This window comes from Salvelinus alpinus, chromosome 5 (genome assembly GCF_045679555.1).
Source record: "Salvelinus alpinus chromosome 5, SLU_Salpinus.1, whole genome shotgun sequence".
In the NCBI taxonomy this organism is placed as follows: domain Eukaryota; kingdom Metazoa; phylum Chordata; class Actinopteri; order Salmoniformes; family Salmonidae; genus Salvelinus; species Salvelinus alpinus.
In genome coordinates this window covers 64,937,048-64,964,513 of record NC_092090.1, presented here as the reverse complement: position 1 = coordinate 64,964,513, position 27,466 = coordinate 64,937,048, and the positions used below count along the sequence as shown (strand labels likewise).

General features: G+C 41.0%; 1 protein-coding gene across 3 annotated transcripts in view; it reads right to left on the bottom strand.

The window, feature by feature from the left end:
- Positions 1-26,755, bottom strand: part of LOC139576548 (netrin receptor UNC5D-like) — a 228,634-nt gene extending 201,879 nt beyond the window's left edge. For 2 of the 3 annotated variants that reach the window (XM_071402761.1, XM_071402762.1), the window contains exon 1: positions 26,364-26,755. In XM_071402761.1, coding sequence (XP_071258862.1) covers positions 26,364-26,445 — 82 coding nt within the window. In that variant the 5' untranslated portion in view covers positions 26,446-26,755. The remainder of the gene's footprint in view (positions 1-26,363) is intronic. The other variant, XM_071402763.1, reaches the window with a different exon arrangement.
- Between the last annotated feature and the right edge of the window lie 711 nt (positions 26,756-27,466).

The following is a 27,466-nucleotide window of genomic DNA, read 5'->3' as shown; positions in this document are numbered from 1 at the left end:
TTAGGGTGGTGGAGGGGCATTGTATTCCAGCAGTGGTACACTAAGCATCATAACGGCTTGCGAGTCTTAACAGTGACCAGAGGACCTCTCATTCAGCCTACCAATCACAATGAAGCTTTTACTATCAGTATTGACCTCCCAGCCATTACAGAGCAGTAATAGAGGCCCTCCTTACATCTGCCATAAAAATAATGAGGTGGTCATACGAATGTTAGGGATTTTAATGATTTTAACCTAATCGTATGATAGAGATTTACATTTCTTTCAGTAGGAAGTTGGACAAAGTGATTGAGATAAAAGCTCACTGTTACTCTACAACAACATACAAGAAAACGATAAGGAACATTTAATATGCACACATTACAGCGCACAGGGACTGCTGTCAAGGGTAGGCTATGTGTTGGGTTTCCATGAACACATAGGTACACTGGTCCAGCTGTAAAACCACTGACCCACCAATTGTGATTCTTTGTATTCTAATTATATAGTTAATCTATAATGTTCAGGAAATGAATGCGTACGAGTAAGAAACAAAAAACTTGACTTTAAACATCCAAAATGAAAGAGTAAACGCCAGTCTAATTCCATTTCATTTTCGTGTGCATTAATTTCCCCCTGTGGCAGATAAACAGTCAAAGCCGAGCTGAGAATTAATCTAGAAGGCCATTGAAGTGCTGCAAAATTCTACACTGGTCTATGCGTTCCTCCATTTTCTGCAATTACCTTTCTGTTTCACATTCAGCCCCAAGGACTGCTCATTCCTCAAGGTGCTGATAGACTACTTGTCGTCTTCTTTTTGTCTTTTTTTTCTTCGTCAGTTTGGATGCTCCTGCAGTTATATCTAAAATGTAGACTTGTATTGTGCAACACATGCTTCCAGCTACTGTATGATATCCTCCATTGCCAATGGATCAACAGAAATCTCTGAAAATGTATAGTCTGCTGCAGTATACAAGTTGTTATAGTAATAACACTACAGTAATCCCTCGTTTATCGCGGGGGTTACGTTCCGAAAATGACCCGCGATAAGTGAAATCCGCGAAATAGAAAACTTCTTTTTTTTTTACAATTAGCAACTATTACATGTATACAAATACAGTGACTCACGTGTAGGCCGTTTCACTGCTCTTCAGACTGGGCCGCTGCATCCTGACTGCGCTCTGCAGTGTTCTCTTCTTCTGAAGCCCGCGGTGCAGGTGTGTTTGTTCGGGAGAAGAGCATAGTGATAGGCAGCTGTTGTCGCTCTTTTTTCTTCTTTGCAAAAAGATCCTTGTACACCGACATGCCACCATCGATTACGTTGGAGAACTGTAATGAACGGCTCATCAAAGGGTCCCATTCCTCAGCTACTCGCTTAAGTTCAGTGGCCATTCGCACCATGGTTGCTAAGCGACCAAGCGTTAGTCCTTCCTTCCTTCCTGGCCAACTTAATGTAAATTTGCCAAGCTGTTTTATGTACGTACACATAACTGCACGAGACGACAAAATGATAGCACAATTCGTAGCATGTTTTGATACAAGAAGCGGGAGTGAGTTTTTAGCGAATCAGAATGCAGAGCACAATGCACCAAAAAAAAATAAAAAATGCATTATGAAAATCCGCGAAATAGCGAATCCGCGATAAGTGAACCGCGAAGTGGCGAGGGATCACTGTATATTGTCAGTGTAAATCAGCTTAGAAAATAGAGATTTTGTTCCCCCTCAGTACTCCATCAGATTAATGTCTGGATCCCAGTTTGTATTCATGCAGTGAAGTGTGCAGCATTGCACATCTCTCTCATAACCTGTAGCTAAATCAGTTGCTGTGCAAATAGATCACAGTGCCTATTCATCATCAGTTGGATTTGGAACGTACAACAATCAATCCTCTTCCATTAATTATACTTTATTCCAAATTAACATTTGCATAAGAGCTTATTGATAGCTAGCTAGATTTTCACAACACATTATGGCCTGTTAATCACATGACTGCATTATTAATGTTGATGTGTTCATTACATAAATGGCACCAGCACCGATGAGTTCATACAGTATAGTAAGGCTACGGCACCGGTCTCTTATGTCCTCAGATCAGAAACATGGCAGGGTGCATTCTTGGCATGGCAAGAGGGGTGACGTTAAAAGCTTTTTACTGTTAGGAGGTGATTTCTGCTACTTCCATGAAGGATAGCTTTTTTTCAGGGAGGAAGTGGATGGGTCTCACATGCCCTGGGATATATAAGAGGGCAGAATGGAGTCCTATAAAATAGAAGATGGCTCTTATCTCAGTGTGTGTCCTTCCACTAAGAACATGACATTAAATCACTGTGAGCTTGGATGCCTACCGCCTCGGGCCGACACTAGGCTACTTCATTGCACGCAAAGGACAAGTATAGCTCAGTCAGATACAATTTAGAAATGTGAATATTTCCATACAATGCTTATTACGGCTTCAAAAAACAGATATGATCTTGGCGTGTGGGTACGGAATAAAACCAACAAAGCTGCAGCGTGACCTGAAAGGGCGAGATGAATACATCATGATCTTAAAATGTGAGGTTTGTGGGACCCACAATGGAGCTGACCCTCAAGAGATATTTAAGAACAAAAACAGTCTTTTAAGGGAAAAATTCAAGAAGATGCCTTCAGGGAAATAACAAACCAAAAGTCACTCAGCTTGGAGTACAATGCCGTTTTCATAAATGCTGACTGAGTCAGAGGAAAATCAATAAACGCCACCACAGATCAAAGTCTACTGTTATCCACCTCCTACACATGCTCATTAAAAGGCCTAACAAAAATAAGTCTGTAACTACATTGAATGAAAACTTGATCGCAATATAAAACACAAGAAACAGAAAAGGGTCCTCATATAGGTAGGTATAGCTTAGACAAACGCAACAGTTAACTCTCCTAGACATTCAACCATGAGACTTTGAGAGCCCTCTAACCAAGAGCCATAGCATCATCAGGATATAGTGGGAGATATACCTCTTCAGGTGTTGTATCAGAATGTTTTTGACATCCGGCTGAGGAGCGGTGAGGACTTAACTGCAGCTGTCTCAAGTCTTCACCACATGTACTGTCTGCCACATTATCCTGTCCAAAACCGTGGCTTGAAATATGCTGAAACCGTCTCTGCTCCTTGTAAACTGATGCCTGATGTTTCCACCCCTGTGACAGTTTTTAAATGTGTTTTTGTATTACTCAGTTTCACTGTAGCCAGCACCCTCGAGGCATACTCTGATCATTCATCAATTCAGTTCAAACTCACAGTGAGTGATTTTATATGAAAAGGGAGGGTAAGGTAGGGAGGGTGGGAACAGACTGCCACAAGGAGATAGAACATAAAACAGATAAGCAGTCAAGAAATTGCAAGTCAGGAAAAGTTTACAATCAAGATGACGGTGTCTATAAAACATACTAATATTAAAACAAATTCAACAGCTGACATAGAACTGAAGCAAAATTCCAGGGTAAAACAAACGGATATGGGCTAACTGGGATTTGGTTCTACGTGAATAACGGATCAAAACTGTCGGTTCATATGCCATTTCAATTTGACAGCATGCTCAAACTGATCAGCTATGCATCAATCTTCATACGTCCACATCAATCAAAATCTGGTGGTGCACATTGTAGAACTCTAATACTGTAAGAGGAATAGTAGAATGCTCTCCAAGTCTCGTTTACATAAAAACACTTCTTCACTTATCAAAATGGATACTGCTGCATTGATCAAATAACCCAATATCCAGACTGAACCCCTGTTTTCCTTGGCAGTTCTTTTCTCTGAACTAGTTTCATCTCAGTGGCCTCTATGTGTAACCAAGTTGGAATGAAAAGCTCACTCCTCAGCTTGAAATGCCTCCAACTATGCCACCAAATTGCTAGCTTTTCTGTGGCATAGCTGGGCAGTCAAGTGTGTTTCTAAGACAGAGGACCAGAGAACACTCACAGTATTGGGCTTTTCACAACCCACCTGGGCACAGTCGTCAGTTCAACATCTAGGTTTTGGATTTACATTTGGTTGAGTTGTCAACTAACTCACTTCCAATCAGTTTTCCACATAGATTCAAAGTCATCACATTACATTTTTTGGGGTTGAAATGATGTGGAAATTACATTGATTGAACCAGTTTTTGCCCAGTGGGAAATAATGGAATGAATAGTCCAATATGGTCTGAATAGCTACCATGGACCCATTATAGAAACTGCTTGGTCCACCAGGATAGTGTGTGCTATGGCTGTGTTTCTACACTCTATCTATCACAACTTGTCCTACAGCACTGACCGTTCTGCTCTGTTCTCTCCCACTGAATTTGCTCGATGGATCATCAGAAGACATGTTTGAACAGCTGACCCCCGGGCCTCAGATGAAGAGGCTAAAGAAACAGTGACAAGACCATCAGACTGACTTGTAGCAGAGCGTGGGTAAAAATCACTGGGTTTGCCAAGCCAGAAAACAAATGCCATATTACAACCTGTGATGTGATAATTGCGTTGTTTGCTCTGTACCCCGTTAGTTCATATGCCTTGCGACCGTGATATATGCCTAAGGCCAAGCCAATAAGAAGACAGTGGCAGAATTTTTTTTTTTAAATATCATTTTTTATTTCACCTTTATTTAACCAGGTAGGTCAGTTGAGAACAAGTTTTCATTTACAACTGCGACCTCGCCAAGATAAAGCAAAGCAGTGCGACCAAAAACAACAGCACAGAGTCACACATGGGATAAACATACGTACAGTCAATAACACAATAGAAAAATCTGTATACAGTGTGTGCAAATGAAGTAAGGAGGTAAGGCAATAAATAGGCCATAGTGGCGAAGTAATTACAATTTAGCAATTTACACTGGAGTGATAGATGTGCAGATGAGGATGTGCAAATAGAAATACTGGTGTGCAAAAGAGCAGAAAAACAAAAACAAATATGGGGATGAGGAAGGTAGTTGGTTGGATGGTCTATTCACAGTTGGGCTGTGTACAGCTGCAGCGATCAGTAAGCTGCTCTGATAGCTGATGCTTAAAGTTAGTGAGGGAAATATGAGTCTCTAACTTCAGTGATTTTTGCAATTTGTTCCAGTCATTGGCAGCAGAGAACTGGAAGGAAAGGCGGCCAAAGCAGGTGTTGGCTTTGGGGATGACCAGTGAAATATACCTGCTGGAGCGTGTGCTACGGGTAGCTGCTGCTATGGTGACCAGTGAGCTGAGATAAGGCGGGGCTTTACCTAGCAAAGACATATAGATGACCTGGAGCCAGTGGGTTTGGCGACGAATATGTAGCGAGGACCAGCCAACGAGAGCATACAGGTCTCAGTGGTGGGTAGTATATGGGGCTTTGGTGACAAAACGGATGGCACTGTGATAAACTGCATCCAATTTGCAGAGTAGAGTGTTGGAGGCTATTTTGTAAATTACATCGCCGAAGTTAAGGATCGGTAGGATAGTCAGTTTTACGAGGGTATGTTTGGCAGCATGAGTGAAAGAGGATTTGTTGTGAAATAGGAAGCCGATTCTAGACGTAATTTTGGATTGGAGATGCTTAATATGAGTCTGGAAGGAGAGTTTACAGTCTAGCCAGACAGTCCAGATTTCTAAGTCAGAACCGTCCAGAGTAGTGATTCTAGTCGGGCGGCGGGTGCAGGCAGCGATCTGTTGAAGAGCATGCATTTAGTTTTATTAGCATTCAAGAGCAGTTGGAGGCCACGGAAGGAGTGTTGTACGGCATTGAAACTCGTTTGGAGGTTTGTTAACACAGTGTCCAAAGAAGGGCCAGAAGTATACAGAATGGTGTTGTCTGCGTTGAGGTAGATCAAAGAATCACCCGCAGCGACATCCCTGATATATACAAAGAAAAGAGTCGGCCCGAGAATTTAACCCTGTGGCACCCCAATAGAGACTGCCAGAGGTCCGGACAACAGGCCCTCCAATTTTACACACTGAACTCTATCTGAGAAGTAGTTAGTGAACCAGGCGAGGCAGTCATTAGAGAAACCAAGGCTGTTGAGTCTGCCAATAAGAATACGGTGATTGACAGAGTTGAAAGCCTTGACCAGGCCGATGAAGACGGCTGCCCAGTACTGTCTTTTATCGATGGCGGTTATGATATCGTTTAGGACCTTGAGCGTGGCTGAGGTGCACCCATAACTAGCTCAGAAACCGTACTGCATAGCGGAGAAGGTACGGTGGGATTCAAAATGGTTGGTGATCTGTTTGTTCACTTGGCTTTCGAAGACTTTAGAGTCTCGAGTGTCTCCCCCTTCAAAGAGGGGGATGACCTTGGCTGCTTTCTAATCTTTAGGGATCTCACACGATACGAAAGAGAGGTTGAACAGACTACTAATAGGGGTTGCAACAATGGCGGCAGATAATTTTAGGAAGAGAGGGTGCAGATTGTCTATGCCAGCTGATTTGTAGGGATCCAGATTTTGCAGCTCTATCAGAACATCAGCAGTCTGGATTTGGGTGAAGGAGAAGCAGGGGGGGGGGGGGCTTGGGCCAGTTGCTGCGGTGGGTGCAGAGCTGTTGGCCGGGGCTGGGGTAGCCAGGTGGAAAGCATGGCCAGCAGTAGAGAAATGCTTATTGAAATTCTCGATTATCGTGGTTTTATCGGTGGTGACAGTGTTTCCTAGCCTCAGTGCAGTGGGCAGCTGGGAGGAGGTGCTCTTATTCTTCATGGACTTTACAGTGCACATACGGCTGGCCATACGGCTGGCCAGAAGGTACGGTGGGATTCAAAATGGTTGGTGATCTGTTTGTTCACTTGGCTTTCGAAGACTTTAGAGTCTCGAGTGTCTCCCCCTTCGAAGAGGGGGATGACCTTGGCTGCTTTCCCAAGATCTTGCCCCAAGATCTTGCCCCAAAACGTTTTGGAATTAGTGCTGCAGGATGCAAATTTCTGAAGGGTAGTCAAGTCTGGAGTGAACCAAGGGCTATATCTGTTCTTAGTTCAAACATTTTTGAAAGGGGCATGCTTATTTAAGATGGTGAGGAAAGAACTTTTAAAGAACAACCAGGCATCCTCTACTGACGGGATGAGGTCGATACCCGGGCCAAGTCAATTAGAAAGGACTGCTCGCAGAAGTGTTTTAGGGAGCGTTTGACAGTGATGAGGGGTGGTCGTTTGACCGCGGACCCATAACGGACGCAGGCAACGAGGCAGTGATCGCTGAGATCCTAGTCGAAAACAGCAGAGGTATATTTAGAGGGCAAGTTAGTCAGGATGATATCTATGAGGGTGCCCATGTTTACGGACTTGGGGTTCTACCTGGTAGGTTCCTTGATAATTTGTGTGAGATTGAGGGCATCTAGCTTAGATTGTAGGACGGCCGGGGTGTTAAGCATATCCCAGTTTAGGTCACCTAACAGTACAAACTCTGATGATAGATGGGGGGCAATCAATTCACATATGGTGTCCAGGGCACAGCTGGGAGCTGAGGGGGTCTATAACAAGCAGCAACAGTGAGGGACTTATTTCTGGAGAGATGGATTTTTAAAGTAGAAGCTCAAACTGTTTGGGCATAGATCTGGATCGTCTAGTGCATTGGGAAAAGAGAAAAAAAGGAGCAGATTTCTGGGAGTGGTAGGATAGCTTCCAATACTCTACTCAGCAAACTGGATGCAGTTTATCACAGTGCCATCCGTTTTGTTACTAAAGCACCTTATACCACCCACCACTGCGACCTGTATGCTCTAGTCGGCTGGCCCTCGCTACATGTTCGTCGTCAGACCCACTGGCTCCAGGTCATCTACAAGGCTATGCTAGGTTAAGCGCCGCCTTATCTCAGTTCACTGGTCACGATGGCAACACCCACCCGTAGCACGCGCTCCAGCAGGTGTATCTCACTGATCATCCCTAAAGCCAAAACCTAATTTGGCCGCCTTTCCTTCCAGTTCTCTGCTGCCTGCGACTGGAACGAGTTGCAAAAATCTCTGAAGTTGGAGACTTTTATCTCCCTCAACAACTTTAAACATCTGCTATCTGAGCAGCTAACCGATCGCTGCAGCTGTACATAGTCCATCGGTATATAGCCCACCCAATTTACCTACCTCATCCCCATACTGTTTTTATTTATTTACTTTTCTGCTCTTTTGCACACCAGTATCTCTACTTGCACATGATCATCTGATGATTTATCACCCCAGTGTTAACCTGCTAAATTGTAATTATTCGCTCCTATGGCCTATTTATTGCCTACCTCCTCATGCCTTTTGCACACATTGTATATAGATTCTTTTTTTTCCTACTATGTTATTGACTTGTTTATTGTTTACTCCATGTGTAACTCTGTGTTGTTGTCTGTTCACACTGCTATGCTTTATCTTGGCCAGGTCGCAGTTTCAAATGAGAACTTGTTCTCAACTAGCCTACCTGGTTAAATAAAGGTGAAATAAAAAAAATAAAAAAAAAATCAGGGCATAATGTACAGACAAGGGTATGGTAAGGTGCGAGTACAGTGGAGGTAAACCTAGGCATTGAGTGACGATGAGAGAGGTTGCATCTCTGGGGGGTGGGGCAAAGGAGCTATCTGAAGCATGTTGAGCGGGACTAGGGGCTCCGCAGAAAAAAAACAATGAGAGCTACCCTAAACAACAGTATATAAGGCATATTGACATTAGAGAGAGGCATAAAGCAATCGCAGGTGTTGATTGGGAGAGCTAAGACCACAATGGGTGAACAGCTAAGACAACAACAATGGGTAAATGGCGGTGAATGGGCAGAGTGGGTCAGTTAGCTACACACAGGGCCTGAGTTCGAGGCTGGGGCCGACTGAAAACAAAATTAAGTACCGTGTTAATGAACAGTCCAGCAGGCATCAACTGTGTAGCCGAGTGATCATAGGGTCCAATGAGCAGCAATAGATGAAACAGGGAGCAGTTCGGTAGTCGTTGCTACGCTAGGCGAGCGGGACCTTTGTTTCATCACAAAACCGGAGAGCAACCTCTGTCCGGTGAAGTCCACAAAGCATACAGTTACATGACCTACAGCATGGTCAAGGAAGTTAATGTTTCTGACATTTTCAGACTACTAAACAACTATTGATCTCCATCCATGGCTAAATTTAGGAAAGGGACAATTTTAGCTAGCTAGCCACTGGAGGACAACACTAGGAAATGCAACAATTCAAGTTGTTTCTGTTGAGAATGTATTTCTCTGTGATAGGAGTGAAGCCAAATCCAAACTGCCTTCCCTTGACACTATTTTTGGTGTGACAGAAAAACACAGTGAGACATTTTTTGGGGAAGCCTATTCCCCATGTAGTGCACTACTTTTAACCAGGGCCCATAGGGCTCATTGTTGGAACTAAAATACACCAGAGGGGTATCCTATGAAGCAGGTGGAGGAGTTAGCGACGTAATGTTGGTCAACTCTGAGTTCAACTTGGGATAACCAATCATATGAAAGTGGCTCACCTTTTAGCCAGGTACATTTCTGTGGCAACGAATCCTTCAGAACTAACCTGCTCTGGGGCAGGCTAACTCACGGCTAACTCCACTTACCCTGAATGAAATGAAGTAGCCACGAGTTGAGGACCAATTAAATAAGATTCCCTCCCTCTTGCAAAGATTGTGTCATCACCCCCTATTTTATTACTACATTTTTGTAAATTAAAAAATAGTGATGTTAAAATATATCACATTACACATTTAGTAATAATAGAATACATTTTAAACTTCACTCACAGTAACACTTTTGTATGACTTAAAGCTACAATATGTAACTTTTCGGGCGACCTGACCAAATTCACATAGAAATGTGAGTTTTAGATCTTTCATTCTCATTGAAAGTAAGTATAAGAAGCGGTAGATCTGTTCTATGTGCGCTATTTCTATGCTTAACATTTTTACATTTAGTTTTTGTGTCTTTTACTTCCGGTTTTGTACACCAGTTTCAAACATATTTGTTGGTCTGATGTGATTAATGAGGAGCATCCAGATGCTGCACTTGATGAATTTATGAAATTGCTTCTTCCAATTATTGATAAACATGCACCTGTTAAGAAACTGACTGTTAGAACTGTTAAGGATCCATGGATTGATGAGGAATTGAAAAACGGTATGGTTGAAAGAGATGGGGCAAAAGGAGTGGCTAATAAGTCTGGCTACACATCTGACTGGCTTATTTACTGAAAATTGAGAAATTGTGTGACTAAACTCAACAAAAAGAAGAAGAAACTGTATTATGAAGCCAAGATCCATGAAATAAAGAATAATGGGGGGGAAAAAAACTGGAGTACTTTAAATTAAACTATGGGAAGAAAAACTAATTCAATTCCATCTTTCATCGAATCAGATGGCTTATTCATCACAAAACCATTTGATGTTGCCAATTATTTTAATTATTATTTCATTGGCAAAGTGGGTAAACTTGGGCAGGAAAGGCCAAAAAAGAACAGTGAGCAATTGTATTCATGCATAAAACAACAAATAATGAAAGAAAAGTATTGCAAGTTAGAATTTTGTAAAGTTAGTGTGGGAAAGGTGGAAAAATTATTGTTATCGATCAATAATGACAAACCTCCTGGCATTGACAACTTAGATGGAAAGCTACTGAGGATGGTAGCTGACTCTATAGCCACTCCTATCTGTCATATTTTTAATCTGAGCCTAGAGGAAAGTCTTTGTACTCAGGCCTGGAGGGAAGCCAAAGTAATTCCGCTACCCAAGAGTGTTAAAGCAGCCTTTACTGGTTCTAACAACAGACCTATAAGCTTGCTGCCAGCTCTTAGCAAACTGTTGGAGAAAATTGTGTTTGAACAAATACAATGCTATTTCTCTGTAAACAAATTAACAACAGACTTTCAGCATGCTTATAGAGAAGGGCACTCAACATGTACTGCACTGACACAAATGACTGACGAAGATTGTGGGAGCTGTACTGTTAGATTTCAGTGCAGCCTTTGATATTATTGACCATAGCCTGACCATAACATGTTGTTGGAAAAACGTATGTGTTATGGCTTTTCAACCTCTGCCATATTGTGGATTCAGAGCAATCTATCTAATAGAACTCAAGAGGGTTTTCTTTAATGGAAGCTTTCTAATGTCAAACATGTAAAGTGTGGTGTACCGCAGGGCAGCTCTCTAGGCCCTCTACTCTTTTCTATTTTTACCAATGACCTGCCACTGGCATTAAACAAAGCATGTGTGTCCATGTATGCTGATGATTCAACCATATACGCATCAGCAACCACAGCTAATTAAGTCACTGAAACCCTTAATAAAGAGTTAGAGTCTGTCTTGGAATGGGTGGCCAGTAATAAACTGGTCCTGAACGTCTCTAAAACTAAGAGCATTGTATTTGGTACAAATCATTCCTTAAAGTCTAGACCTCAGCTGAATCTGGTAATGAATGGTGTGGCTGTTGAACAAGTTGAGGAGACTAAATTACTCGGCGTTACCTTAGATTGTAAACTGTCATTGTCAAAACATATAGATTCAATGGTTGTAAAGATGGGGAGAGGTCTGGCCGTAATAAAGAGATGCTCTGCTTTTTTGACACCACACTCCAAAAAGCAAGTTCTGCAGGCTCTAGTTTGGTCTAATCTTGATTATTGTCCAGTCGTGTGGTCCAGTGCTGCAAAGAAAGACCTAGTTAAGCTGCAGCTGGCCCAGAACAGAGCGGCACATTTTGGAACTTCCTTCTATCTCATATTGCTCAAATAAACAGCAAACCTGGTTTCAAAAAACACCTCTCCCCTATTTGACCTATATATTTCACAGTGGTTTAGATGGTATAGTGATTCTCTACAGAATGACTGCTTGTTTTGGCAAACTATTAGAATTTTAGCAACCAGGAAATGGCAGAGCGATTTCTGCATAGTGCATCTTTAACACAATTATTTTATCGATAGGAGTCCGAAAAAAAGGTGCTTGTGGCACTTCTAAAAGCCTATTTCAGACCATAGGCTGCTGAATTTGCAAGATAAATCTTCTTTCGTTTTGATTTCAGCACAAATAAAAATGTGGCACTGACTCGCCATGGATTGATGTTTCAGCATGGTTTCAATGAAGAGTCCGGTGTTCGACTAGCCATGTGTGACATGCATGCTCAGTTACAAGCCTGCTAGTGTTAGCGGCAGGCGGACAAGCAATATCCACCGACGCAGTACGGATGAAGCCTGAGCTGGAATGTGAAGATAACTGAAGCTTGTTAGCTTTAGAAAACCCTGATTAAACCTAGCTTGCTTTGTAGGATAACCCACGGGAAAATCAGCTACAAGTGATTATAATTTTGGAAATCTGTTCCCAAGTATTTCCAAGCGTAATAGAGAGACACGTGATCGTATACAAATGTAAGCAAGGTTAGAAATGATTATGTTTTAGTCAAATATATCTGTTTGGGCTTGTTAAAAGCACGTAGCATCATCAAGGACCCAACACACCCCAGCCACGAGCTGTTCACTGCCTTACTATCGGGCAGACGGCATCAGAGCATGAAGTCTGACACCAACTGTCTGAGACAGTTTCTATCTTCAAGCCATTAGACTGCTGAACACTTGAACTAGACTAACCACCTGCTCTGATTCTCTGCACCTTAGCACACATGCACTCACTCATGCACACACACACACACACACACACACACACACACACACACACACACACACACACAGCTACCAGACTCTTGTTATACTGCTCCATTTATACACTGACTATAAATTGTGCCTCCCTGTATTATACTTATGCTCAAATGTATTTATCTACTCTACTGAGCCATTTACTTTATGTTCGTATTTTTATCTTAAAATGTTTCTTATTGTTGCATTGTCAAGCATGAACCTGCAACTAAGCACTTTGTTGGACGATGTACAGTATACCACGCATATCCCTTACATACTAATAAAACTTGAAACTATTTGTAATTATGTTCCGGACCATCAAGAAAACAAACTGCATGCGGCTGAATCTAGATGATGATCCCTGTAATAGGGTGTCATTTTGGATTAGGGATGGGCATTTGACATTTTTGGACTGTTTGAGTACTCACATGATTTTTGCACATGTACAAATGGAACACAAGAGTCAAAGAAAATGTACGTGGTCTTCAAGACTAATTTCACAAAGCACATTCCACCAAATAGCTTTACAAAGAAAAAAAATGGATCTCTGGTCAAAGATCGAGCTATGACGTCAGTTCGAGTACTCCATTACTCATACCTATCCCTATTCTGGTGGTCTGACTGAGGATGGGAATTATGTACTAGGTACGTAATAGGTCACCATTGGGGCCAGCTCACTATGACACTGTCCGTCCATCCATCCTCACTGAAGGGTGAAGCGTTGCTCTCCGCACTTTAACTACACATTTCAGTGCCCCATATATAAAAATGTCCAATAATTAACACCATGTAAAACCTTTAGGGTCACACCATGCTCATTCAAAATCAATACTTGTAACTGTTACTGTGAATAGAATGGCAAACAATAGAGGTGAATTTGCATAGATTATAGTATGTTAGGGTCCTTAATTTGAAAGCTAGTGGACATAACACTCCCTAACCACTACAGAGCTGTGGATTTCACAGTTGTATTACTGAAAGAAAAAATCATTTTTAGGTCATCCAACTCAATATTGTACCCTCAACACTGGTCAATAGAATAGAACTAACAGGTTCAAAAGGACAGCCCACACTTTACTGAGGAACCTCACTATCAAAAGGCCATTTGTTTGAGATAGTCAAATATACATTTCAGCAATTCACCCATGACATGTATTTCGATAATAATATTGAATTCTCTCTGACAGAATGAAAGATGTTGGCTTTCTTTTCAACTGACATACCTGTAACTACATGAAGGCTCATGGCCGGATTCAAATCAGAGATCTGCCTTAGAAGTGGTTGTGCAATAACAAATTTGATACTGCCCCCCGCCCACTGCGTAAAAAACATGGCGTAAATGCTACAGCGTAAATACTGCATTGTATGTTGGATTGAAGTGAGCCCTTGAGAGAACCTTTGAACAGGTACATTTTCTATTTCTGATCATTTCTGATAAATAGACCACTTTCAACCTCTTCAAATCAACAGTCTTTTGTTCTGAGGGACAAAGAAACATTATGTTCATGCTAATTAAACATAGCTTTTGTTAGCAAGGGTTTTTCATAACGATGTAAACATTCTTACAGAAGTGTGTGTGTGTGTGTCGAGTAGGTGTTATGGCTGCTTGGCATTTAAGAGGATGCTATCGTAACCAATCTTGTAAAAAGCACATCTGGTGCAGACCATCTGTAAATACTGATATAGTAATGTTAGCCAGTCACCTCCATATTTGGACAATATGGTCAAATCAGTGTGTTAGACACTCGCGCCAGCACAAAACAAACGCAATGGCAAATGATTCATACAAAATTATTTCTGCAAAATGTGTAAGGAAAACAAAACTGTGCCAATTCTGATAAAAGTATAACAGGTAAACCATAAACCACCCAACACTAATTAACCCGCATGACACTCACACAGTGCCATCTGCTTCCAGGGTGAATACAAATAATTTTTTTGCAAATAAAGATTTGTATTAGTAAACTATTAGAAAGATTCTTATTCAAACAAAGATTTGTATTAGCAAACTATTCAAACATTTCTTATGAGCAAACTATTCCAAAGTAATGTGGCTAACAGTTGTTAAACAGTTTGTTAAAAACCGTTCTGTTTCATTTTGCAGATCTGGTTGGCATACTCAAGACTCATTTAACTCTGAAAACTACACTGAACAAAAATATAAAACGCAACATGCAACAATTTCATACAGTTCATATAAGGAAATCAGACAATTTAAATAAATGAATGAGGCCCTAATCTATGGATTTCACATGACTGGGAATATAGATATGCATGTTGGTCACAGACACCTTAAAAAAAGAGCAGACTTCTCCAGTGTGACAGTGGCCATCGAAGGTGAGCATTTGCCCACTGAAGTCGTTTACGACAGCGAACTGCAGTCAAGTCAAGACCCTGGTGAGGACGATGAGCATGGAGATGAGCTTCCCTGAGAATGTTTCTGACAGTTTGCAGTTATTCTTCGGTTGTGCAAACCACAGTTTAATCAGCTGTACAGCTGGCTGGTCTTGGACGATCCCACAGGTGAAAAAGCTGGATGTGGAGATCCTGGGCTGGCATGGCTACACGTGGTCTGCGGTTGTGAGGCCGGTTGGACGTACTGCCAAAGGACATTGGAGGTGGCTTATGGTAGAGAGATGAACATTCAATTCTCTGGCAACAGCTCTGGTGGACATCCATGCAGTCAGCATGCCAATTGCACGGTCCTTCAAAATTGTAGCATTGTGTTGTGTGATTTTAGAGTGGCCTTTTATTGTCCCCAGCATAAGGTGCAGGGATGTAAACACATTTTTACACAAAAGTTGATAGATACAATTTTGGGCGTATGGAACATTTCTGGGATCTTTTACTTCAGCTCATGAAACATGAGACCAACAATTAACATGTTGTGTTTATATTTTTGTTCAGTATATATATTTACAAAACAATAATCTAATCAGTTACCTTGGAGTTACAATTGTAATTATTTTCCTCATTTTAAATGATATGCGCATAATTTCACTTTAAGTCACTGACAAATTGGGCAATGGTATTAACCAAGGAAGATTTGCAAATGGGTACTAGGGTGCCTGCCCTGTGTTAAGCATGGCTGCTTGGAAGTAATTGCTCTTTAGTACAAAGTAGGATTATTTCATGCTTGGAAAAAGAAAATATGCATGTGATGAAGGGAACACATGTATGCAACTATATTGTGATTCTGTGGAGTTCTTTTCCTTACTATGACAAGTGACAACTTACCAGTGACTATTTCTCACTACACAGAGAAGCTAACCGGGGGCTAGACAACTAGGGTGTGGACAGATTCAGTAGAGACATGAACAAAGACCATGATCTCTTTCACAGAGACGCTGCAGTGTTGGTTCTGTCTCTGAACTGCATAACATAAAGGAGTCATACAAGCACTAGGTTACAAGCTGCAAGCACTTTAGACCTTGCTTTAATTAGTCCCTAGAGCGACCACATTTCTCAGGCTCCCAGAAAATAATATTCCCCCCGCCCAGTCATCAAGTGCCCACTCTCCTCTATGATGCTCCGCTCTCCTCTCCATATTTTCACTTTCTGTTAACACTTAACATACTTTCAAACGGTCTCTTGAATTCAAGCACTTTTCTGTTGTTCAGCATTACAGCGTCGAGGAAAGGTTTTGTACACACTTATTCAAGCAGCTCTTAGTAGGTGGGTGCAGTAGGCAACTAGTGTACCATTTTGAGAGCTTGGGACTATAAGGTTCTCTGTCAAAATTGAGTTATTGACTTGTTCTGTTCAATGTTCTCTACCAATACAGTACTCCAAATACCACAAATTCATGTAGTTAAGTTCAAATAATACAAGATAAAAATTGCTGACACCATTCAAACCAATGAGGGTTCGGAACTTTAAAGCCAATTATTATATTTTTGCAGATAGAACCTTCTAGTACCAAGCTCTCGATGTGTTTATACTGAAGATAAGTCCATCATGACACTGGCATTGGCTAATGGAATTCAAAACATTGCTGTTTTTTTTTCTTCCTTTCAGGCAATGCCTATATTGATTTGTCCAAGTTGTCGGTGAGAGTGAGAGAAAGAGCTCACTCACAGTAACACCATCTGGGGTGTAATTTGAAGCTAGTTATCCACTTTAAACACTTTCTCTCCAAGCCAAACAGCTATATTAGAGCTGGATAATGATGCACATTGTCACAAAGAGAAAAGCACAGAGAAGAGAGTAGTGCACCCACTTATATGAGCTGTACTGTATGCTCATTCAAAGAAAGAAATCAACAACTGAAATGGATGCATGTATTGTATTTAATAATCCTGAAAGACGAGTCATAAAATACCTGCAAAGTGCCTAAACGACAGCAATCTCAAGCAGTAGCTACTAGCTGTTCTAACAGAGCAAGGGGGCTGTGCTTTAATACCACCACCATTACTGTATATCACTTCTGAATGTATAGCCATTTGGTTTCATTTAAATGTAAATCTGGGCACTGAACTGCACACTTTGACACCCCAGGCAGACAGATTCTGATGATTCATTCGAGAACAGAACGGCAGTTGGAAATATCACAGCCCCCTACTCTCTCTCCGAGTGGAAACAACAAATTTGACCTTCGTCTCATTTCATCAATGCCCTGCTACCCTGCAGAACAGAAATGTAAAGATTCTGCAACAACAACAAACATATATATGGAAATTTCAGACCAATGTGTCTTTTTCTTCTTTTTTATTGTGTGTCAGTTGTTGTTCCAACTGTGTCAATCATATTAAGGACAGCTAACAGAGAAAAGCACAATCAGCAGCCTGGTTCACGGGTGAACTGATGTATGAAGCTATTTGATGAGTCTCCATGTCAAATGTCTCTAGGAGGGATAGAAAAAGAAGGGGGTGGGTTGATGGTTTTAAGGTGTGCATCCCAAATTGCATCATATCCCTTTATAGTGCCCTACTACATAGGGCTCTGGTCAAAAGTAGTCCACTATAAAGGGAATAGGGTGCCATTTGGGACACAGGCCAGGTTGGATCATGAATGTACTGTAGTCTGCCTGACTGAGCATCCAGTGGGTGAACTGGCTGTAGAGCTGACAGCTATCTGTGCGTTTCAGAAAACAGTACCACTGGATGAGGGCTCAGATAAAAGATAAAACACATGCATTTACATGTCGCTGCAGGGCCAGTTGATGCTGCACTGACTACTGACCCGGGGAGCAAAGGGATGGACTGAATAATGCAAAGATTGTGATGAATTAGACAGCTTCCTTATCCAGTCTTCATTGCACTAACTGTATAATAACAGCTAAATAGTACTCACTTCTAAGGGATACACAAATAAATAATGTTTCAGGTGACATTAAAAATGGATTAGAAATGCATGAGGTGAATTAAGAATTTATACAAAGGACATGTATATTCCATCAATTAATTGGAAACACAATACTGTGCTTTGTCGCAAACTAAGTCAATAAAAATGTATCCAGGACTCATTGCTTAGGTGCATTTCCCATCCTTCATTTGGGTAGAGACTAAGAGCTCCATTTTAAAGCTGCAATATGTAACTTTTTCACATAGAAAAGTGTGTTATAGATCAGTCATTCTCATTGAAAGCAAGTCTAAGAAGCGGTAGATATGTTCTATGTGCGCTACTTCTATGCTTCCCATTTTTAAGTTTCATAAACTGAAATTAGGCAAACTATTAGAATTTTAGCAACCAGGAAATGGCAGAGCGATTTCTGCATAGTGCATCTTAAACAAACCTAACGCAATGGCATATTTAAGTGCTGGCGGTAGCGCTATAGGTCATGGGGTGTGTCAGAAATATTTTTGCTATTTTAACAGACGGTATTATGACCGCAATAGCTGGCAGTGGTGTGCAGGAGCTGGGCTTTGATTAATAAAATAAGTTGCAGGTGTAACAAGGGCTTGGCCACTCACTGGCCAATCAAGGCCTTCCATGTCTTAATAATGCCTTTGCGTTGCCATCAACTCCAATTCCGCTGTCCATTCCTAGTCCATTGTGGATTGATACTACAGTTTATTAAATAGCATAGGCTACTGTAAAGAGTGAAAGCAACACTAAAAAAATATGGTTTGGAGTGTTGACAATCCAAATTGCTGTAATTAGCTTCAAAGAGTATAGCACTTCAGCTCAAATAAAAAAATAGTAGCAAGGCTCCCGTAAATTGTATTGTATGTGTGAGGCGTGATCTCAATAAGAAAGATATAGCCTAGGCCTACTGTTGAAATGGCATTATGGGACTGAACATTTAGAATTAGGGCTGGGCAGTATACTGTATTTTACTATATACTGATACACGGACCGGTTTGAATCTTTACTTTACCAGTGGTGTAAAGTACTTAAGAAAAAATACTTTCAAGTACTACTTAAGTAGTTTTTGGGGTATCTGTACTTTACTATTTATATTTTTGAATGCATGCAGGACAGGTTCAATTCACGCACTTATCAAGAGACTATCCCTGGTCATGACTACTGCCTCTGATCTGGCACACTCAATAAACACATGCTTAGTTTGTAAATTATTGTCTAAGTATTAGAGTGTGCACCTGGCTATCCATACATTTTTGTTTTTTTTGTGCCGTCTGGTTTGCTTAATATAAGGAATGTGAAACGATTCATGCTTCTACTTTTGATACTTAAGTATATTTAAAAAAATCAAATGTTTTTAGACTTTTACTCAAGTACTATTTTTAATGGGTGACTTTCACTTGAGTCATTTTCTATTGGGGTATCTTTATTTTTACTCAAGCATGACAATTGGGTACTTTTTCTACCACTGTACTTTACCTTCTATAACAGTATTTCAATGTTTGGTTTGTTAAATGTGATATTCAACTCCTGCACATTTAATGTCGTTTTTTCTAGTTTACTACATTTCCTACTTGCAAGTCGTCTCTCTCCTGCATGCCATGGTTTATATATATATATATATATATATATATATATATATATATATATATATATACAGTGGGGAGAACAAGTATTTGATACACTGCCGATTTTGCAAGTTTTCCTACTTACAAAGCATGTAGAGGTCTATAATTTTTATCATAGGTACACTTCAACTGTGAGAGACGGAATCTAAAACAAAAATCCAGAAAATCACATTGTATGATTTTTAAGTAAATAATTTGCATTTTATTGCATGACATAAGTATTTGATACATCAGAAAAGCAGAACTTAATATTTGGTACAGAAACCTTTGTGTGCAATTACAGAGATCATACGTTTCCTGTAGTTCTTGACCAGGTTTGCACACACTGCAGCAGGGATTTTGGCCCACTCCTCCATACAGACCTTCTCCAGATCCTTCAGGTTTCGGGGCTGTCGCTGGGCAATACGGACTTTCAGCTCCCTCCAAAGATTTTCTATTGGGTTCAGGTCTGGAGACTGGCTAGGCCACTCCAGGACCTTGAGATGCTTCTTACGGAGCCACTCCTTAGTTGCCCTGGCTGTGTGTTTCGGGTCGTTGTCATGCTGGAAGAACCAGCCACGACCCATCTTCAATGCTCTTACTGAGGGAAGGAGGTTGTTGGCCAAGATCTCGCGATACATGGCCCCATCCATCCTCCCCTCAATACGGTGCAGTCGTCCTGTCCCCTTTGCAGAAAAGCATCCCCAAAGAATGATGTTTCCACCTCCATGCTTCACGGTTGGGATGGTGTTCTTGGGGTTGTACTCATCCTTCTTCTTCCTCCAAACACGGCGAGTGGAGTTTAGACCAAAAAGCTCTATTTGTCTCATCAGACCACATGACCTTCTCCCATTCCTCCTCTGGATCATCCAGATGGTCATTGGCAAACTTCAGACGGGCCTGGACATGCGCTGGCTTGAGCAGGGGGACCTTGCGTGCGCTGCAGGATTTTAATCCATGACGGCATGGTGTGTTACTAATGGTTTTCTTTGAGACTGTGGTCCCAGCTCTCTTCAGGTCATTGACCAGGTCCTGCCGTGTAGTTCTGGGCTGATCCCTCACCTTCCTCATGATCATTGATGCCCCACGAGGTGAGATCTTGCATGGAGCCCCAGACCGAGGGTGATTGACCGTCATCTTGAACTTCTTCCATTTTCTAATAATTGCGCCAACAGTTGTTGCCTTCTCACCAAGCTGCTTGCCTATTGTCCTGTAGCCCATCCCAGCCTTGTGCAGGTCTACAATTGTATCCCTGATGTCCTTACACAGCTCTCTGGTCTTGGCCATTGTGGAGAGGTTGGAGTCTGTTTGATTGAGTGTGTGGACAGGTGTCTTTTATACAGGTAACGAGTTCAAACAGGTGCAGTTAATACAGGTAATGAGTGAAGAACAGGAGGGCTTCTTAAAGAAAAACTAACAGGTCTGTGAGAGCCGGAATTCTTACTGATTGGTAGGTGATCAAATACTTATGTCATGCAATAAAATGCAAATGAATTACTTAAAAATCATACAATGTGATTTTCTGGATTTTTGTTTTAGATTCCGTCTCTCACAGTTGAAGTGTACCTATGATAAAAATTACAGACCTCTACATGCTTTGTAAGTAGGAAAACCTGCAAAATCGGCAGTGTATCAAATACTTGTTCTCCCCACTGTATATATATATATACGCCATGCAGCGGTCTAATCCACTGCATCGCAGTGCAAGAGGTGTCACTACAGTCCCTGGTTTGAATCCAGGCTGTATCACATCCGGCTGTGATTGGGAGTCCCATAGGGTGGCGCACAATTGACCCAGCGTTGTCCATGTTTGGCCTGGGTAGGCCGTCATTGTAAATAAGAATTTGATCTTAACTGACTAGCCTAGTTAAATAAAGGACAAATAAAAAATATATACAAAAATAAACATCATTGCCTGCCTGCCGCTTCCAACAACAAGCCATGCCCCGTCACTCAAGAAGAGCAGTTGTTGGTGCTGCTCGACCAAGGAGTCACGATCACTTCACCAAAGATAGAACAGTATGAAGATAGGCAGAAACTGCTTATACCAATAGAAATCACTGATCACACTTGTAGGCGATGTCATGGCGACATTGGCTAACTAAGATCATATGCAGAAACACGTCATCAGATCTAACGGTCGTTTCACGCCGAACTGCACATATGCAGGCCATCAAAAGGAACTCCTTCGACATTAAGTTATTTTGATTAAAATGTAACAAGTCAGTTTGTCACTTTCACGAGACTGGAGTAATAACATGTTCAACTTCTTAAGACATTGGCTCGAATCTAGGTTGTGCCTTTAGATTTAGAGAATATGAAGAAAAAAAAATGAAAAAAAAAGCACAACACCTCTGGGTTTAGAAAATCTGTGACTTCACTTGCCGTTCACTCAGTCTGAATGGTCAGACACAACAAGATGTTAGTGATAACGACACTGCTTTCAAAGCGTTCTATAATTACACTATTTGTTTAGTTTGTCTTTTCTTAGAAAGTTGTGGCTGAAAATATATTGAGTAATCCGCTAATGCTAATCGCTAGTTAGCTGGCTAGCTAGCAAGCTAAATTTAAATCAGTCAGAGCAAACCTAGCTAGCTAATTTGCCCTGATATCAGAGCTGGTGTAGACCTAGATCAGCATGTTGTTTGTGCAACAGTATCTTCTAAATCAAAGGGAATAGGTGAAGCATGAATATATTAGCTAGCTACAAGATTAAGGGGAATGTAACATTGTATAGGGTCCCCTAGGAAACTCAGACCAGCACAATAATTCCTCCATGATTTATGAATTTGTCATGTCAAACAATATATTCCAACTATTGAAATACAATAATTATTATATTTCCATGATTCCATCACTAAACCAATAAACTAGGCCTATACGTTTTTTCCCCATATCATGCAGCCCTATGTGGCACAGTGTGGAAATTATCTTAAAAAGTGCATGAAATGCAGAAATTTATGAAAATGCTGAACATTATTTTTGGTGGACATTGGATTGAACAGCATAAAACAAATCATATCGAATTTTATTGGTCACATACACATGATTAGCAGATGTTATTGCAGGTGTAGTGAAATGCTTGTGCGTCTAGCTCCAACAGTGCAGTAATATATTACATGTAATATCTAACAAATTACACAACATATACCCAATATACACAAATATAAGTAGGAATAAATGAAGACTATATACCTATGGACGAGCGATGTCAGAGCGGAACGGACTGAGCTACAGTAGAATAGTAAAGAAAACAGTATATATATATATATGTTGAGTAATGTAAGATATGTAAACATTATTAAGTGAAATAGATACCATAGAATAGTATTAAAATTGTATATACATATAAGATGAGTAATGCCAGATATGTAAACATTATTAAGTGACTAAGATACCGTAGAATAGTATAGAATACAGTATATACATATGAGATGAGTAATGCCAGATATGTAAACATTATTAAAGTGACTAATGTTCCATTCCTTAAAGTGGCCAATCAGATCACATAATGAACGTGTTGCCACCCTAGGGTCGTGGACTACTCAAGGCATATACAGAACTTTTATTATTAAAAAACACAAAATACCGCCTTAAATGTCAAAAATGTGCAAAATATTGTGATATGGTACTTTGGCCATATTACCCAGACCTATTTTGAATTGCCTATGTTTGGAGGAGCGCGTCTTTGGTAACGGACAAGAGGCGCTCTTTGGAAAAGGGGATGATACAAGCTGAATGGAGTATGCACTGCAGGTAGGCCTATGTGAATTGTGAATAATGCAAAGCATGTCTGCAAAAGGCTCACGAGTAGACCGTTTAGAAACCTTGTATGGATAGGCTCCTTGGCTTGCCCAGGATAAGAATGACATCAGACGCATTGCTGTTAAACCAGCTTTCGTTCTCATAGGGTAAGGGAAGCATACTATAAGGGCTTCGTAATTGATCAAACGCAGAATTTTTTATGTTTCTAAATACGAGGTTTACGGGCACAAAAAGCACATCTATCTTGTTCCATGTGCATATGGGCACTGTGCATCACGGCTGGACAGGATGTGCTTCCGCATACTGAAATTGGCACTTTGGCTCACGTTTTTAAGAACACCTCAGATATTGCCACCCCTCCCACCTTAGCGCAAGTGTTCTCATTTAAAACAAGTAAATTACCAATCCTGGCACTAGGGTTTGAAAATAGAACAGTGCCAGGTTTAACAGATCGAGATCGCAAACGAGCGTAATGCCAGCTGAAATTAAAGCCCTAACGTCATGTCCTAAATGGCACCCTATTCCCTATAGTGCACTACTTTTGACCTGCGTCATAGGGCTCTGGTCAAAAGTAGTGCACTATGTAGGGAAAAGGGTGTCATTTGGGACACAATTAATAATACACCACTGAGAATGAACTCTTCCATTGATAACATTTATTTATGGTCGGCATCTCCAGCCATCATACGCTCGTTATGATGTCAAATCTGCATCATTCTCTGACAGTTACTAATCGATCCTCATCAAATCCTCATTATGAATAGCAACATCAACCAGATATTTAGCTCATCAGAAATGCATCATCATATTCATGACCATGATTATCTATTGAACACATCATTTTCACAATCTTCACCAAATCAACACACTGTGGTTGAGTTTTTCATATCTAAATACCATGTTCCATACTGATCAGGCATGATAACTGATCAATAGAAAAATCATATTTTTAACTGAATCGCAAACATAACATGCTGTAATCCACATGCAATTAGCATGGTTTATAGGATAATATTGCTACAGTATATGGTATGAAATCATATTGCCCTGTAGGCTACTTCATCCCTTATCCTTGCATGTGATGAGGCAACATTGGAACTGTCAATCACAGACTGGATGGATACAATTGAAAAATCATTTAAAAAGTTTCCCAGGGCCTCGTGCACTGTGCTTGCTTAAAGTAAAGTAGTGTTGCACAGGAAGTACCTCCGTTCATGACCCCTTGCATGATTGTCATTCGGGGCGAATAGGGATTTCCACATCTCAATTGATGCTTAAAGGGATACTTCAGAATTTTGGCAATTAAGCTCGTTATCTTCTTCCCCAGAGTCAGATGAACTTGTGGATACCCTTTTTATATCTGCATGCAGTTTGAAGGAAGTTGCTAACTCACGTTAGCGCATTTGCTAACTAGCTTTAGCGCAATGGCTGGAAGTCTATGGCTGGAAGTCTAACAGCTAGCATGTCAGCATTGGCTCGAAGAAGATAAAGGGCTTTGATTGACAAAATCCCGAAGTATCCCTTTTAGAGCTTAAATCTATTGAGTGGTAGCAGGCACCGGGGACAAGGTCCCAGTGCTTGAAAGGCTACCGTGTTGGTGCCTTTTAGTTAATAGAATCAACCATGTCAGGAAAGGTGCATACAACACCTGTTTTGACCTCAGAGTAATGTGTCACACGCAAGGAAGGGACATGAAGGGAGGTCTCTCTTCAGAGCTATTAGGCTACTGCAGTAGGCCTCTACCAAGAGAATACATAGGCATGGTCACAAAAGTCACCCTATTCCCTTTATGGGCCCTGGTCAAAAGTAGTGCATTGTAAAGGGAATAGGGTGCCATCTTAGTGCACTATAAAGAGAATACAATTGGGGACGTAGTCAATTTTGCCTCTGGTTTGAAACTAAATGCATCTCATCCACATCCAGGTTTTACTGGAAATAGCTTTCCCACCAGGAATTCAAATAAAATAACAGTTTAGACATTTAATATTTTCAGTAAGCGATAGCTGACAAGCCAATGCAGCACTGCAGTCAGTGCACAACACCTGTAGCACATCTGAACAGATCAGCAGTAGCACACCGCAGCTGTGAGGGAGCATTATCTGTCATACCCTTGAAGTACTATGGATACAGTAGGGCTAAATCTCAAATGGCACCATATTCCCTTAGGGCTCTGTTCAGAAGTAGTGCACTAGGGTGTCATTTGGGATGCAGGATAGGGGCATATTCATTAAGCCAATTCTGTAGCAAAACGTTTCTTAAACGGGGAGGGACCTACCTTCTTTGGACTAATGATTACACACGCACACACACGATAGGGTTATAACCCTGGGTATATCAGACATTTTCACTGCATTGTGAAAATGTCATGGTCATTAATCGTTAGAATAATGTCTATTGTGAAGTGTGTTCTGTCAGTAGATGTGTTAATGCCACGGTTAAAGTTGCTTTAAGGTAACATTCTTGCAACAAATTGAAAGGCATATACTATGACTCAATAAGTAAGTAAACAGAAATAGGGTCATTCAAAATGAATTTGTGTTTGCTTGATGGTCTATCCCTTTCCTTTCTTGAAAATCTTCATAATTTGATCTAGCTTTCTATATTTGCCTTTGAACTTAATTTTTCATATGCTACTTAGCCATTGTGTGTCAAATCATTTCGCTCGCTAAATGGATAGTACTGTAGATGATGATGATTATTATGGCACCGTTATTGCGCCTGTTGAATCTCACATCACACATATTGGTGTAAAACTAAGGCTATTCAATCAGCTCAATAGAAGACAGAAGGCGTTAGTAAGGAGGGAACGAAGTAGCCTACTGTATTAAGAAGCAGCACATGCCGACATGACCACGCAGTGCAAGGTGGACAGAACCGTAGGCTATGTCCTTCTAGTGAAGTGATGACAGAAGAGAAGTCGTGCTGATGATCAAATGGTGCAAACATTTTTATCAAACAGTGTCCAACATACTCAAGTAGTCCTTCAGAGACAGTAGGCAAAACACAAGCAACGTGAAAGTGATGGGTAAGTGCGCAACTGAGAAACGGCATCTGTCAAGTTACTGGACCCAATGTAAGTAAATACACACATCAATCCCACAGTGATGGACAAATACCCAAATTCTTTGGATATTTCTTACCTTTAGATTTCGTGCAAGTTGTGCAATAAACAAGAAACACGAAGCCCAATGAGAGGTAGCGTCCCTTCGTCAGCGCAACCATACTGTAGCTGCTGCTTCACTTTCAAGTGGATACGCTGAACCGGGAGAAATTCTCCCGTTTTCACCCTCTTCTTGCAAGCCTTCACAAGGTGCTGCCAGTAACAGCTTCCTACGTAATTATCATGGACCACGGGACAGTCACTCTCACCGGTTGGAACGAATCTGGCACTGACACACTGGAGAACTGCATCTTCTACTCACTTTTTACAGTGTAAACAGAAGTTGCGGACTTTTCTAACACCTGGCATGCCACAGTGTATTATGACAAACCGGTGTTAGCCAATGGCACATCGCGGTGGGAGGGGAAAAGAGCAGACCAGCGGCGACGCCCCGAGAGCTGGGAGTTTATACGTAATTGAACGTTGGGCATTTCGAGTTTTTTCGGTGAGCCGGCTCATTTGGCTCCGTTCACGTAGAAGACACGGCTCATTTGGCTCCCAAACGGCTCTTCGTTCAAAATGCATAAACATCTACTTAGAATCATAAATAAATTGGAAAACTCCAATGTAAAGAACATTACTGTAGGTCAGATAGTGAAATGCTCGTTCAAATTCATTTTTACCTGGCGAAATTATTAGATGTCCCGCAAAAAAATATAATGGACCAGATTGAAGCTCTCTCCCCAATGTATTGTTTCTACAGGGAGGATTCACCATCGTTATATAATTACTTTGTCACTTATCTGCAGAAAAACGTCGTTTTTAGATTTTTAAAAAAAACATTAGTAGCAGTATTCAAATCAGGGAGCCAAATTATCGGCTCTTTCACAGATGCTATTCGGTTCCCGACGTTCACCAAAAAGACCCGATCAAAAAGAGCCGTTCGTTCGCGAACGACCCTTCACTGTAGACTAGCGACAATATATTCGGCTCTATTTACTCTCCGATTCGAAAACGCTAATTAGCATCAAAGTAGACATCATGCAAGACTACAAATTCCTGCAAGCTCCTGCACATCATCTCTAGTTGACCCCTTTGCTAACAGTTATTGTGTCAATTTAAAACTTGCACAAGACTGTTATC